Here is a 13,989-nt window from a genome sequence, read left to right as displayed (position 1 = left end):
AGCATAGCTATTCAAGGAAATGGAATCTGTTATGAATTAAGGATTTTCTGCATGGAATAAAATTAGTTAGGTTCTCCAATGTTTATAATAGTAATTTTACATACTTATTTAATTATTTGATCATGAAGAATACATCATCAAGGTAGGGTTAAATTAGATGTTAGCAAGAAATTCTTTACTATGAGGATGGTGAGTCACAGGAACAGGCTGCCCTGGGAAGCTGTGGATGCCGCATCCCTGGAACTGTTCAAGGTTAGATGTAGCTTTGATTAAGCAGGTCTAGTGAAAAGTGTCCCTACCCACAGAGGGGGGTTGGAACTACATGATCTTAAATGTCCCTTCCAAACCATTTTATGATTCTGTGAAGGATCCATCAAAGTACAATGTCTTGTCCTTTCACAGTGACAGAGGACAAAAGATGTATTCTTTCCAGTCAAACCCAAAAGAGGTGGGATCTATATCTAAGCTGCATTTTTCATCAGGAATAGGTATCAGAGATAATGTTTTTATGAAATCTCCTTCATGATGTAAATTTTAAGCAAAAAAATCTAATTCTGCTGACCAAGAAATGTTCTGCAGCTGCTTTCTTCTGCTGACTGTAGTCTCTGTGCCAGGAACACCAGACTTCTGAGTATACTTCCAGAATAAGAAAAAAAGTAGCTTTCTTACCATACCTTCCTTCATTTATCTGAGTCATAAATGAAAATAAATTCACCTAAAATTCCCTGCAATCAGTAATTTCGGTCATTCTTAGCTGCTGAGGAATGGCTCTCCAGACCTGTTGTGGTTACCATCACACCTCTGGAAGAGCCAGCAAACTTGCCTCTTAGTGATTTTCAGGGGTACAGCAACACATTGCACCATGATCTGCTCAACAGCAGTTTCTAAAATAGTGAAGCAAGGAACAAAGTCAGGAGGGACATAAATTTCTTCTCACAGCCTCAAATCATTTGTTTCTCTAAGTTTAGCTACTGTGTAATAGCAGCTTTTACTGAAGGTTGCCTCCTTGAATTAGCATTAAGTTTTGAAATCTTGGTAATATGGGATTTACACTCACTTCAGCCCCTGCAAACACAAAAAATCCATAAACTCGATTGACACCACCATAATACAAGGCGATAATTAATGTTGTCAAGGGTATTTTGTACACTGAAATTCAATTGTCTAAGGCTTTCTCTCAAGCCTCCTAAAGTGTGTCAAATTTCATTACCTATGATTTAGTATATGGTAAATAACATTGCATCTTAATATATGCTTTCATGTTGGATTTATAAAACACAATATGGGAAATGAAAGTGACACACACAGTGTCCAGGGACAGCATTTAGCCTATTGTCAAAAGCCAGTAGCTGGCTAGTTGACCTCAGAAGAATTTTTAGCCATTTAACCACAGGTATATAGCAACACAACTGATAAAAGGAATCCAGGCATTGGTGAATTGTTTTGTAATTTTTTAAAATTATTTTAGGGGGTTCTAAAAAACCATGTAGCAGTCAGCAAACATACTGTAAGTGTCAATATATATAATAATGAATTGTATTCTTATAACTTTATATTTGCTTTCAAGTAGATGTTAAAATTTTGCAATTTTCCTACCAGATCAAATCATTTGCCCAAATACAGACCTGAAACAACATTGCACAGGGATAGTCATATGTGATCCATGAATGCACAGGTGAGACCCAAGACAAGTCCTATTAAAATCTACAGCAAAATACTGCTCAGAATCAAAACAAAACATGGGAGCTTAAATATCCTGATGCCCTAATGGAGAAATTTTATTTTAAAAAAATGTATTACAGATAATTTCATTTTTCCAAATCTCAAATCCTCCTTAGACTCATGCTATAAACTTCTGGCTTCCATTATTTCGTGTACCAGGAGGTAAAATGCTATTCATCAGTTCCAAAGAATAACAAATGTTGATTTTTATCCAATTTTAAATCACTTCTCTTATTTTTAATTTTGATCAATATCTGAAAAATTGTCTTCTGTTTAAGACAAAAAATTCTTTTAAAAATTCTCAAAAATTACAAGTGAAAACAACCATCTAAAAGTCTCTCTAACTATTTTAAAGTCTTGCTCACACCACTTCTCTTAAGAATACTTTTTTCAAAATCCCTTTTTAAAAATGCTTTTTAAAAATCATTTCTGCATTTCTACATTTCATATGATTTGCTATGAAAGATAATGAGAAAATACTTTGAATTACAATTATGTTAATATTGGTGATATTGTCCATTTCAAAAGTGCAAATTTTCCAGAAAACTGAATTTTGCAATGACTGAAGCTACTTATCTTTGAAGTTAAATCTGATGATCATTATTTCCGTAAAGAAGTAAGGAAACACTGACCTATTAAAGCATTTGATTTCTAGGCCAAAGAAATGTAACTTGCCATTTTGAAAATTCAAAAATGCTTCCTTTAAAAATTTCTTAATGAAACTCTTGACCTGTCCTTGTCCAAAAAAGATTTTGAAATTTACATCATTCAGGAAAAGAAAAGAGCACAAAAGCCATTTACGTATGTGTATATGCATATTTTCTACTTACTGAAAAAAAAATTACTTTCTTTTCCTTCCAATTTTGCTGGGAAAACTTAAAATTATTGGTTACATCTGACCTAAAGTCCATTATTCTTTTATCAGTCCATCAGAATGATAAATCTCACCAACACTACCTCTTATCCTAATACGTAGCATATTGATCAAGTAATTAACTAATGACTCTGAAGTACATTAGTGTAAGAAAATATTTTAAAATTACCCACTTGAAGCACTGCTCATCTACCTAAGCCTGGAAGACTCTCAGTGCAGAACTTTTAGGGGGATATATGTCCATGCATTTTAATATATGTTAAGCTTTTTTTAAAAGTTTTGAAAGGATGTATATTAAGTCTTCTTAGAGTTTCTCTTTTGCTAGTAGACAACTTTATTCTCAATTAACACAGCTGTCAAACAGAATTAAATAATTCTAAAAAGCTCTTCCACAGAGATTTAACAGCAACAAAGCAATATACATTTAAAAGAGAACAAAATAGATCCCTAGAGTACAGGATAAAGGACTGAAGACATGCTGAGTCTTTGATCATGTGCATTATCAATTAGCACTATTCTGATCAAACCCTGTGTTATTTACCCAGTAGGAGTCCTGATAACAGCACGTCCTGCAGATGGGATGATGTCTCCAGTCAGCATCTTAAATGTTGTGCTTTTCCCAGCTCCATTTGTTCCCAGGAGTCCAAAACACTATCAGAGATATTGGGAAAAAAAATCAATATGCTATACTGAAAAAATAAATATTACTTCTTCAAATTTCTCCCCTTCCCATGTTTCTATTATATATCTATAAGAAACTGTATATGGGTACAATGTGTGTGCTAATTACCAGAAGTGACTTATTTAGCATTCTAGCCCTCCTCTTAAAACCCTGCCCAACAATCAAACCCATTATTTATCCATATTATCAGTAAATGCTACATTTGAACAGGAGGATTTTAGGTCCTGCTTCCACACCCTGGATATCAGTCCATAGAGTGAATATTTCCAAGCTTGTCATGAGCTGCTTCATTGTGTATGACTGAATACCAGACATCCAAGAGACACATTCATTTTGAACACTTATTTCAGGCCCCTAGCTGCAATAACTTAATGCTTAATCTAGGATAGGATTCATAATAAGTCTACACATAGCCCTTTATGATTTCTAAATAATTTTTTCATGAACTTTCCTATTGATTTATAGGCTTTAATCAACAATAATGTCCTCCTGGTTACCTCAGATACCCAACAGCTGATCAGTAAGTAGCAGGAACATCACTGCGCCTGTGCTGCCATGTGCGAGTTTCACAGATTTTCCAGTTTTATATTAGCAACCAAGAAAAGTATTTTCTTTCTCAGTAGTTTAGAAATTAATATCTGCAATTCCCCAAACCATCCAAATAATGAATAAAGCCCCCAAACACAAATATTCTCAGCACTAAATTTTGATTTATTGAAATAGTTTCTTTGTATATGCCATATTCAAAGGTACTGTGATAATTTCAGCATGGGAACCAAAAATGTGCTGTGGTAACAAATTCAGGATGCAGTCCATAGTTTGCTATTGAGTTGGGTATTTTGTTTTCTCTTTGAACAATAAACTGCTATGCTACCTTACTTATGTTAGCCTAAAGTAGAGTAATTTGGTAAAGATAAGCAAGTAAAAAATTAACACTCTGATGAATGTTTAACCAAAAAATAAATGACCAGTTCTTCTTCAGCACCACCAGAGTTTCTGCTTTTATCCAGTTTCCAATTTTCCAATTTTAGAAATTACTACAACTGAATTTTTTCTGCTGCTATCTACAGGCCCTTCACTGTAGACACACTGAGTATGTCTCAACAATTGCTCAGAATAAAGTGTTACTTTATAAAAGGGGGAAAAAAAGACTCTTTTACCTCTCCTCTTGGTATGCCCAAGCTTATGTTTTCCACAGCTGTGTTCTTCTTACTGAAACCTCCATAACACTTCCTGAGGTTGTACAGAAGTAGGACATCATTACCAGTTCTTCCACCAAAGAGTCTCTGTCGCTCCATTTCTACATCAACATCTTCTGAAGGGCTGTCCATGCTGTTAACTGAGCAATGACCCCTACAACAGAGGATGATAATGAGTGATACATGGAAAATTGGTCATAATTTGCTGCATTCTGTATAACTCTTATTTTCCTGGTTGTAATTCCTTAGCACTTGGTGATCAATTCTCATCAGAACTCAAGAGAAAAACTACTACTTGTATTTTTTCTGTAGTTTCCATCAATACAGGTACACCATGTTATAAGAAGTATTTGTCTTCAGTTGTTTAAAGGAACACACCATTTTCTTTCTCCGAAAATAAGTTCAGTGCCCACTGTGGCAGAATACAAATGATAACAAACCTTGATTTCCAGAGGAGATCCCAATGAAGGAAAAGACGTAACAGAAGTAGTAGTGTTCCCTGGAGGGACATTGCCACAAAAATCCAGCCCAGGAAATCCATCTCAAAGGGGCTCACGTAAGAATCTATTCCAAAGTTCCTGGTCAGGTCAAACTTGATCTGATTGTATGAAAGCTCTATTAAGCCCTGGCCTAGGCAGAATTGTGGGAATATGATGAATGCCCATTTGAGGATATTGTAGATGTTGTGAAAACTCTGTATTAAGACATGGGAAGGATGAAGGAGAATAAAGATAAAAGGGAAAAAAAATTAGTTTTCTCCAACAGCCTAATGAGCAGACTTGCAAAACTGGATACTGCATTCAAATCTCATTTGTGGTAAACTGAATTCTAAAGTGAACATATTGTGAACTATTTTGGGGTTCAGGGTTATATAATAGTGCATTTTAGACTTTTTATAGCCATGGCATTCTGATCTTAGTTGAAGTTCATAGACAGTATCAAAACACATGGAACCATGATTCTTCTATTTCCTTAACATTTCAATATTTGAATAATATCAAATTTAAATCACGAACTTAAACCCAAGTGAATACTGAATTTTCTTACACACTTGCATGACAGATTATCGAGATTTGACTTTAAACATCAAGGTTTTGACCTGTACATGAATAGAGTCATACTCATTCTGGAAGTCCTTTCCATCAAGTTGTTTAAATACTGTTATGACTAACTAAAAATACATACATGGAGTGAGAATGTGCTGTATAAATTACTATTCATACATTTCATTAGTGATCCTAGGAATATGCAGCTTATCTCTTATGTCAATATTATTCAAACACATTTTACAATGCATATAATCTATTTAATCGACCAGAACAGCTCCCATTATGTGCCAATTACAACTTAATGGTCTAGAAAATGTCAAAGTTTCAATTCACACTGTTTTTTCATTATTACAGCATGCTTTTTTGGGTTATAGACAAGTTAAAATTCAAGACGGTAACAGTCAATATAGAAAAATCATGAATATATAAGAACCGTATGTTTTTCTTCAGGAGAAATCTTATCTGTACAAATATATAAACACACATGAACATTCTCAAATATATATATGCATGTATGTGTGTGTATACATGTCAGTTTTGAAAAAGGTAAACCAAAGATTTTATACTGACCTGCACTTTGGAAATTATAGCTAACAAGCGAGGTAAGAGAGTCACCAGCATGGTACACAGGCCAAACACAAAATTTAAGGAGATGTAGGAAATAAAAGCTACATCTGAACTTGAGAAGAATCTGGATGCAAGATACATCCAAGGTAAAGTTGCATATCTGAAAGTTTAAAGAAACAAAACTGTCATAAATAAGTTATTCTTTTGATCCCCAAAAAGTCAGTTATCACACTAGAAAAAAATCATAACTACTGTTTCTTATTTTTAAGGCAGGCAAACAACTCTTCAGAACAAGTGATTTAAAAAAGGGACAAATTTGGGATACATATTCTTTAAAAAACTAGTTTATACTTCCATAGATATACACATATTTACTCCCATGTTATGTGCAGATATGATCCATTTTTGCATATATGAGGTGTAGATATTTACTTTGACTGTTCCACACAGCTCGCAATCCTGATTTCTGGATGATTGCATGAAATCCATGCATCTGACCAAGCCTCTAACACAGATATAGAATTAAAACCAAATATTTAAAGTTTAAATCGTGGATGCTGAGCAGTTATTTTTCTGAGAGGCTTTCATAGGAAGGAAAAAATAAAAGGAAATAGTGAGCAAAGGAAGAGAAGAAAAATAAGTAAAAAACCAATAATTTTTGAATTGGAACTAGTGTTTGTGCTGGTGATATGTGAGAATTGAAGAATTGAAAAATCCCACAGACCATGTTATTACATTAAGCAGGTTGTCAGTAGAGTAATAGCAGTCAAAAATGAGTGCATATGAGGATAAGACAGCATGTCCATGATTATATCATCTTCAATCTTTAACGGAAGGAGGAAGGCACCTCCATCATGACAAATCAAACCATGCCTATCCAGAATGGAGCACACACACACACTTTTTATTTATAAAGAGATGTTTATAAAGGTTAAAACAAGGCCCAGGCAATCAGCATGTGCATGCCATGTAAAGAAAATTTATTTTCCATTCAGCATAGTGCAAGATATATCTGTCAAACAAGCAGTACATAGACTGCAGGAGCATATGTATCAGCATACACTATCGTACATCAATAAGTATATATGTAATGTATATATAAATACTTCCTGTATAATATTAATATGTAAGTGGTTTAATAGTGAGCTCAATGCAAGAGCAACTAGCCAAAAGTCTGTGAATTCACTTCTTCATTGCCCTAAAGTGTAGTTTAGATTACTAAACTAAGTCATAAAAGTCATTTTATTAAATGACTTTAGAATACTAAACTAAGTCATTCCCTTTTCAATTCAGTATTCTGTACTTTATAGATGAATCTTTTGCATTGAAGAATGCTAAAATCCTTTACCTTAAAAAACAAACTTGCAAACTCTGCTGGGAAGTAATATAAATGTTATCTTCAGTTTACAGGAAGATAAAGGCTAAATGACTCAATGTTTGGGTCTCAAATGAAATTGTAACTATTCAAGATCCCACTATACTTTTCAGCATCCTTTTGCCAGTCTTAATCACACTATCTTTCCTTCCCTTGATGCACATACCAAAATCACTGTTCTCAGAATAACAATACCATAAATACAAGTCCATCTTTGGAAACAGTTCAGGAAAGAGATGATTTACAGTGCTACTGCTCTGCTGTAAATGAAAGCAAAATTTGATTTTTTTGCTTATAACTGCTAAGAAATGAGTAAGACTTTCAGACTCCTAAAGTTATATGATGTTCAAATGCAGTCTTTAAAGTTGGGGCCGGTTACACCTACATTTCTGTCCTCTTTCTCTTCCCTCAGCTGCAGTTGCAATTTAGTATTTTCTAAGTATAAAAGAACAGTTTGGACTGCTTAAGTATTTAGACTAGCAAACACCTCTGCAATCATCTAAAAGAGAAAAAGATGCAATTTAATTTTATTTTTAAAGAAAATAACTTTTAAAGTAGCACACTAAGAAACTTGATTATTCTTTCGAACACACCCTCTTCTCTTTAACTTTTTTGTATAACTGGGCTATTTCTATCTTTGTTCTAGATCTGAAAATCCACACAAATGTATCCTGAAGAGAAAAATAAAATTTTAAAGGAAAAAAACACAGATGGTGATGGCATGCAGATGAAAGAGGGTTATATGCACAGTATTGGGGAAGAATAAAATGGCCACAATGGGCTTCATCATATTTTTGGTGTAGTTAGGCTGAATAAAGGGTAGATTAGGAAGAGTGGAAACTGTGAAGTTTATCAATGTCCTTGAGACATGTTAAACTTACAGACAGATATTGGATCTTTAATATATGTTAATACACAGTGAATACACAGATTTTCTTGTTAAAAATCACTGCAACATCTGTTATGTCAGCCAATGCTGAACAGTACAGTAGGGATTATATTGAGCTGATTAAGCTGCATCTGCAGCCAACAAAATAAGACCCATTTTCATTCATTGACTTTTTTTTTTCTGAAATATTCAAAGTTTAACTCAACTCTTTGGTTAAAACAATGCCAATATAACTGGCACTTGATAGTACACTGTGGGCAGGGCCAAAGCCCATGGCATACCAGAAAGAACCCTTTCAGGACTTCAGTAGACATACAGCTCTGTACTGTGTGCTTCAGTTGCTGCTTGGCTAGGGTTTCTATAGAAGCCTATGCCTCACTATATGACAGCAACTGGATCACAAGAAGGATTCAGTGGTTGTAAAGCTAATAAAAAAAAAGGTGTGAGAATTCATAGTGTAAAATCTTTGCACTAAGACTGGTTAGAATTTGTGCCCTTAACTTGAAGGAATCACTTGATGGAAGTGCAGAAGAAGGGAAATGAGGGTGGTACACAAGAAAGATTCAGAGAGGAGGAAATTATGAACTTTGGATGTTTCATACAAGTTATTTACAAAATCCTAGCATCATGACCTCTAGAATAGTTCATGCTAGTTTGAATATTCACATCCAGGAAAGAGGAGCTCAAATGGGAATTATAAGGAAAAATGATAAATAGAATTATGCAAGGAATTTGGAGGTTTTAAGGTTTTACAAGAGAGGATTTGGCTTGCTTTGGCTTGCAAAAGGCATTTGATGAAGGACAATTATGAAGTATGGTTCTGAATAAACTTAGGCTAGAATTTCCACGAAAAAAATCCAGATTTGAGGATACCTAAACAGTTTCTAAAAAATGAGTTGCTGGAGGCACAAAACCTTGAAAACAGTTTTCAAGGAGCAATATAGTAAATTGGGGGTGTTTTTGAAGGGTTTTTCTGAGACTCTTCTGGAATAGAACATGACATGATCTTGTAGAAGGTCCTTTCTTCTTTCCTTGCCTACCATTCTCTCATTCAGATATTTCATTATCTAAACATCTGTCCTGTAAGATATGCACTCTCCCCCTACAAGGGTAGCAACAATTAGTTGCTTGAAATAAGTAATAAAATTCTGAGAAGCCTTTTCCTTTAACAATTCAGCATTTCTAACATCACCTAAGTCAGCACATGGGAAGAGTTGTGAGTCCCACTATGAGTTGAGTTCCAGTATGTTTCAACAGACCTGGGGCTTCTGTGTTTATATAAATAAATAACTTCAAAATCAAACTCTGTCAGAAATCTTACCCTGAAATCATGGTGTATTACAGAAGCTGTACATGTACAGCAAAACAACTTTAATTCTGCCCCTCAAGTGACACAACAGAACACACTGTTAATATAATTGATCCCAGGGCTGAGCAGACTTACTTTTATAGAGATATCAATTCTTTATTGAAACAGCTATTTTAACCTTCTATTACAGGATTGCTTTTGGTTGGGTTTTTTTTGGTATTGTTTTTGTTTTCCCCTGTTTGTTGCTTGGGGGTTTTTAAGGGTTTGATTTTTTTGTTTTTTGGGGTTTTTGTGGGGTTTTTTTGGTTGTTTTTTGTTGGGTTTTGTGGTTTTTTTGTTGGGGTTTTTTGGTTTTGTTTTTTTTTTGTTTTGGTTTGGGGTTTTTTTGTTGCTGTTGTTTTTCACAGGAAACTAAGCAAGAGAGTAGCATGGCAGAACTTTCCTCTCTCACAGTACTATTGGGAGACAAAACTCCATCCACCCCAGTACTTCACATTGGACAGACTTCTCATTGGAAATATAAACTCCTGGAGCTATGTTGAATTACAGAAAATTGTTAGAGCTGTAAGAAAAAATGTTTCTTACCTTCTTGATGTTATTCTGCACAGCTAAGCACTGAAATTCTGACCTATGTTAATATTCCCTCATTTTCTGGAAGATAACATAAAATCAGTTTCTACCAGTAAACTACTGTTACACAGGCTGAGTATCTTCTAAGATATCTGCACTCCTTTTTTTTTTTTTAATGTGTGAGTAAATCTCCCTCCACTTTTTTTGTTTAATTTTCAAACTCGCATTTCAGCCTGTTTTCTCACTATGCTTTGGTGAATGATAATCAGTTACAAAGACAGAAAACCATGCATCCAGCAGCAGGTGCAAGCTACATCTAAAGATTTATGTTTGTTTCTTGGAACCTGTAATTCCATAGTAACATTTCCAATCACATACCCAAAGAGTATCAGCAGGAGAACAGTGGCTGCCAAGTTCTTTCGGAAAGTGAAGGCTGATAGCTGGAAGGCACTAATAACACCAACACACAGAGTGACTGGAATCATGTAAAACAGCTAGAAACAGAAGGAAAAAAAATTGAGCATGTGAGCATCTCTTACTGGTCTTACCAAAATTGCATAGGAGGGTTTTACAAATTAACTTCTCCATACTTTCAATACAATTTTACTATAAGTTAGGAGGAGATAGGCAGAAGAGCTTGGAGATTTGATAGTCTGCACTTGCTGTGAAACTGCCCTCTACACATGAAACAACCTGACAAGATAAAATCTGACTACAGAATATCCCCCTTAATCCTATTTTTATTGACCTTTCCAATACATCCATTTAACAAGCTAACTCTTCCAGATAATGAGTCCGTGTGGGGCCATTGCTCCAAAACATCAAATTACACTGTGAATACATAGGCTTGGTTTCAGAAATAGCAGTTTCACTGACTGGTGCTGCATTCATGTGGGAGAACAATAATGATGCAATTTTAAAAGAGATTTTAATGAAGGACCATGTGTGCTGATGAAGCAAATTACATCTTTTATTGGGAATGTTAAAAATATGTAAAAGCATTACAGCCATTAGGCAACAGGGAAAGCAGTTTCTCTCTTTAGTCTCTTGAAATAATGGCAACCAATTCTTAGGGGTGGCAAGTAGGGATTGGTACAGGAGATTCATTTCCAAGTATTCAAGAGAGAGGGGTTCTGCTTGCAAATAGCAATGTCAGGATGTGAAGACCTGTTCTCAGCTCCATTTTCAGTGTCTGCCTGCTCTGTGCACTGAACCTGAGCTCACTAAGTGCTGACTGCCTCCATCTCTGCTTATGTAATATTTAGCTTTATAGATTTAACCTAATAGAACTGAGATTCTGAGATACAACTGCAATAGAGGCAACAAATCAAGGTCTAGCTAAATATTCAGTGTAGAAGAACAACGTACTATTAAAATTAGACTTTCATACTGAAGTACAGGGAAAACCTGTTCCAAATTAAACCAGAGACCATCATGTCTTTGCTACTGGGAGAACATACTTTTTTTTTTAAGAGAAGGAAATGGAATAAAATGTAGATGGATGCAATGTTCTCATTCACAGTGTACCTTTTCTTTGCCATATTCAAGTATCACAGCATACCACCCGTAGATATATGTTTCAGTTATCCTGAAGCTGTTTAAAAATATTTTAGAGAAGTCACAATGCATTTGAGTCCCAGTATTTTTCAATAGGCCTGGAGCTTCTGTTGAGAAATAACTCAATAACTTTAAAATCAAATTCTATTGGAAATCTTACCCTGAAATCATGGTATATTACAGAAGTTGTGCATGTACAACAAAACAGCTTTAAACAGCATTAATTTTGCCCCTCTAGTGACACAAGCTTAATCTGAACAAAATGTCTTTATTTCTCTTTACATTTTCCTAGCACTTACACTTTTTCCATTTGTTGAACATAGTAATGAATATCATTCATGCCTATAAATACAGTAAGAACAGTCTGATTCCCATGAGAGCAATTTCATAAATCAAATACTTCTGCAGACCTAGTAAAGATTCTGCTACCAGTAATACAGGACACAGCCTGTAATATTTAAAATACGTAGAGGGATTTAAAATTTGACAGTTCATATATTCATGTGTTCAGTGTCCCTAAATGATCTGTAGCACAATTAGCATTTAAAGCAGTGTCTATTCTTTCCCACATAATGATTGATCATGCAGTACTGTCTTGAATTTGTGAGAACATTTTGAGAGATTGGCAGAAAATAATGAGGAGTTGACTTTGCTCACAAGGAGAAACCGAATGATGGACTGTTTTTAACCAAGCCTTCTTATCTGAAGCAGCAGCAAAACGAAATACCAAGACTGACTGCCTAAGTAAATAACATTTGGAAAAATGTTCTCTTACCACAAGATTGCTCAAGTGTGAAAATTCTGATTTCAAGCATTTATGGGTGAAGATCTAATGTTTCAGAATTAGAATGGTCTAAATGAAAACAGTGTTCCAAAAAAAGGACCTTAAGAACATCAGGTCCAGCCATTAATCCAGCACTGCCAAGTCCACCACTAAATCATGTCTCTCAGTGCCATATCTACATGGCTTTTAAATGCCTCCAGTGATGGACTCCACCACTTCCTTGAGCCGCCTCTTCCAGTGTTTGACAAAAATAAAAGGTACTAATCATAAGTATCTCTCATATTATCCACAACAACACATAACACAATTATGCCTTGAAGTAGCTGACTACTGTTTTCAGTTTTCTCCACTAATTTGTCAGGTTTTGCCAGTGCAAGGCAAAATTCAAAGCATAGAAATTCCTGCTATGAGCTGCTATGTGGAAGATTCTTTCTGTCTAGGCTGATTAGCCAATTTCCTTTTATTTGTATAATAGTGCACATAGCTAAAGCTAGCAAATAATTTACAATTCAATTTTGGGAAGCAAGGAACACAATCCCTGCTCACCTTAAAGTAGGAATGGTGACTTAATGTTTGTTAGCATGTCAGCCAAGAGCTGTCACTGTGCAATTCAAATCTCATTCATTATCCTTTTGCTCATTTATAAGAAACTAGCCTAAAGTGCATACCTGAGCACATGCTGCCTCACCCAATACATACCATATCACAGCAGAAGTTAGCAAGCCAGTAAGTTTTGTAACCCAGGCCTGTGATGTGTTGCAAGCGTTTTGTCCCAGATACTCTGTCCTTCACTATGGCAGTTCCAATGGATGCAGTAAGGATGGAGAAACCCAGCATGACACACAGTGCTACCCCACACTGACGAACATTCTCCATTCTAGGGTAAAAAGCAAAATAGTGCACTGAAAACACAATGGGGGAAAACCCCTCAAATACTAGCATTTTTCAGGCCAACTTCTCACCAAAACACTAGACATTAGGACCTTAATCCTGATTGCAAACACCATAGAATCACAGAGTGGTTTGGGTTGGAAGGGACCTTAAAGATCATCCAGTTCTAACACCCTGCAATGAGCAGGGACACAATGTCTCTTCACTGTCAACATCTCAATAAAGAACAGGAACAAGATGCATTAAGTTACAAAACTATAGGTGAGTTACAGAGCACAGCATGTGTCTGAGTTGTAAAGTGAAGCTTATGCAAATATTTCCCCTTTACAGAAAACTAAAATTTAAACCCTCAAAATCATTTGAAACAGTAACCCTGTTTAAAACTTATGACACAACCAGCATAAATTCAGTATTTTTCTTTACAAAATACTGCAACTATTTTTGGTATAAACAGTGGACTTTACAGACCGACCACACTAAAAAAGGCTTCACTCAGTAGAACTGAATTGTGTCTTTCAATT

General features: G+C 35.1%; 1 protein-coding gene across 1 annotated transcript in view; it reads right to left on the bottom strand.

Annotated features, from left to right (window-relative positions):
- The window catches only part of ABCA13 (ATP binding cassette subfamily A member 13), a 170,456-nt gene that overhangs the window by 36,371 nt on the left and 120,096 nt on the right, over window positions 1–13,989 (bottom strand). Inside the window, exons 43-48 of the mRNA XM_071454709.1 lie at window positions 13,277–13,454; window positions 10,615–10,730; window positions 6,097–6,253; window positions 4,918–5,171; window positions 4,439–4,631; window positions 3,138–3,247 (exon numbers count right to left, since the gene is read on the bottom strand). Of these exons, the coding sequence (XP_071310810.1) occupies window positions 3,138–3,247; window positions 4,439–4,631; window positions 4,918–5,171; window positions 6,097–6,253; window positions 10,615–10,730; window positions 13,277–13,454 (1,008 nt within the window). The remainder of the gene's footprint in view (window positions 1–3,137; window positions 3,248–4,438; window positions 4,632–4,917; window positions 5,172–6,096; window positions 6,254–10,614; window positions 10,731–13,276; window positions 13,455–13,989) is intronic.

This window comes from Agelaius tricolor, unplaced genomic scaffold (genome assembly GCF_023055355.1).
Source record: "Agelaius tricolor isolate 1412-34295 unplaced genomic scaffold, bAgeTri1.0.p SCAF_2, whole genome shotgun sequence".
NCBI lineage: Eukaryota > Metazoa > Chordata > Aves > Passeriformes > Icteridae > Agelaius > Agelaius tricolor.
The sequence above is the reverse complement of the archived record's forward strand: the minus strand, read 5'-3'. Positions and strand labels throughout refer to the sequence as shown.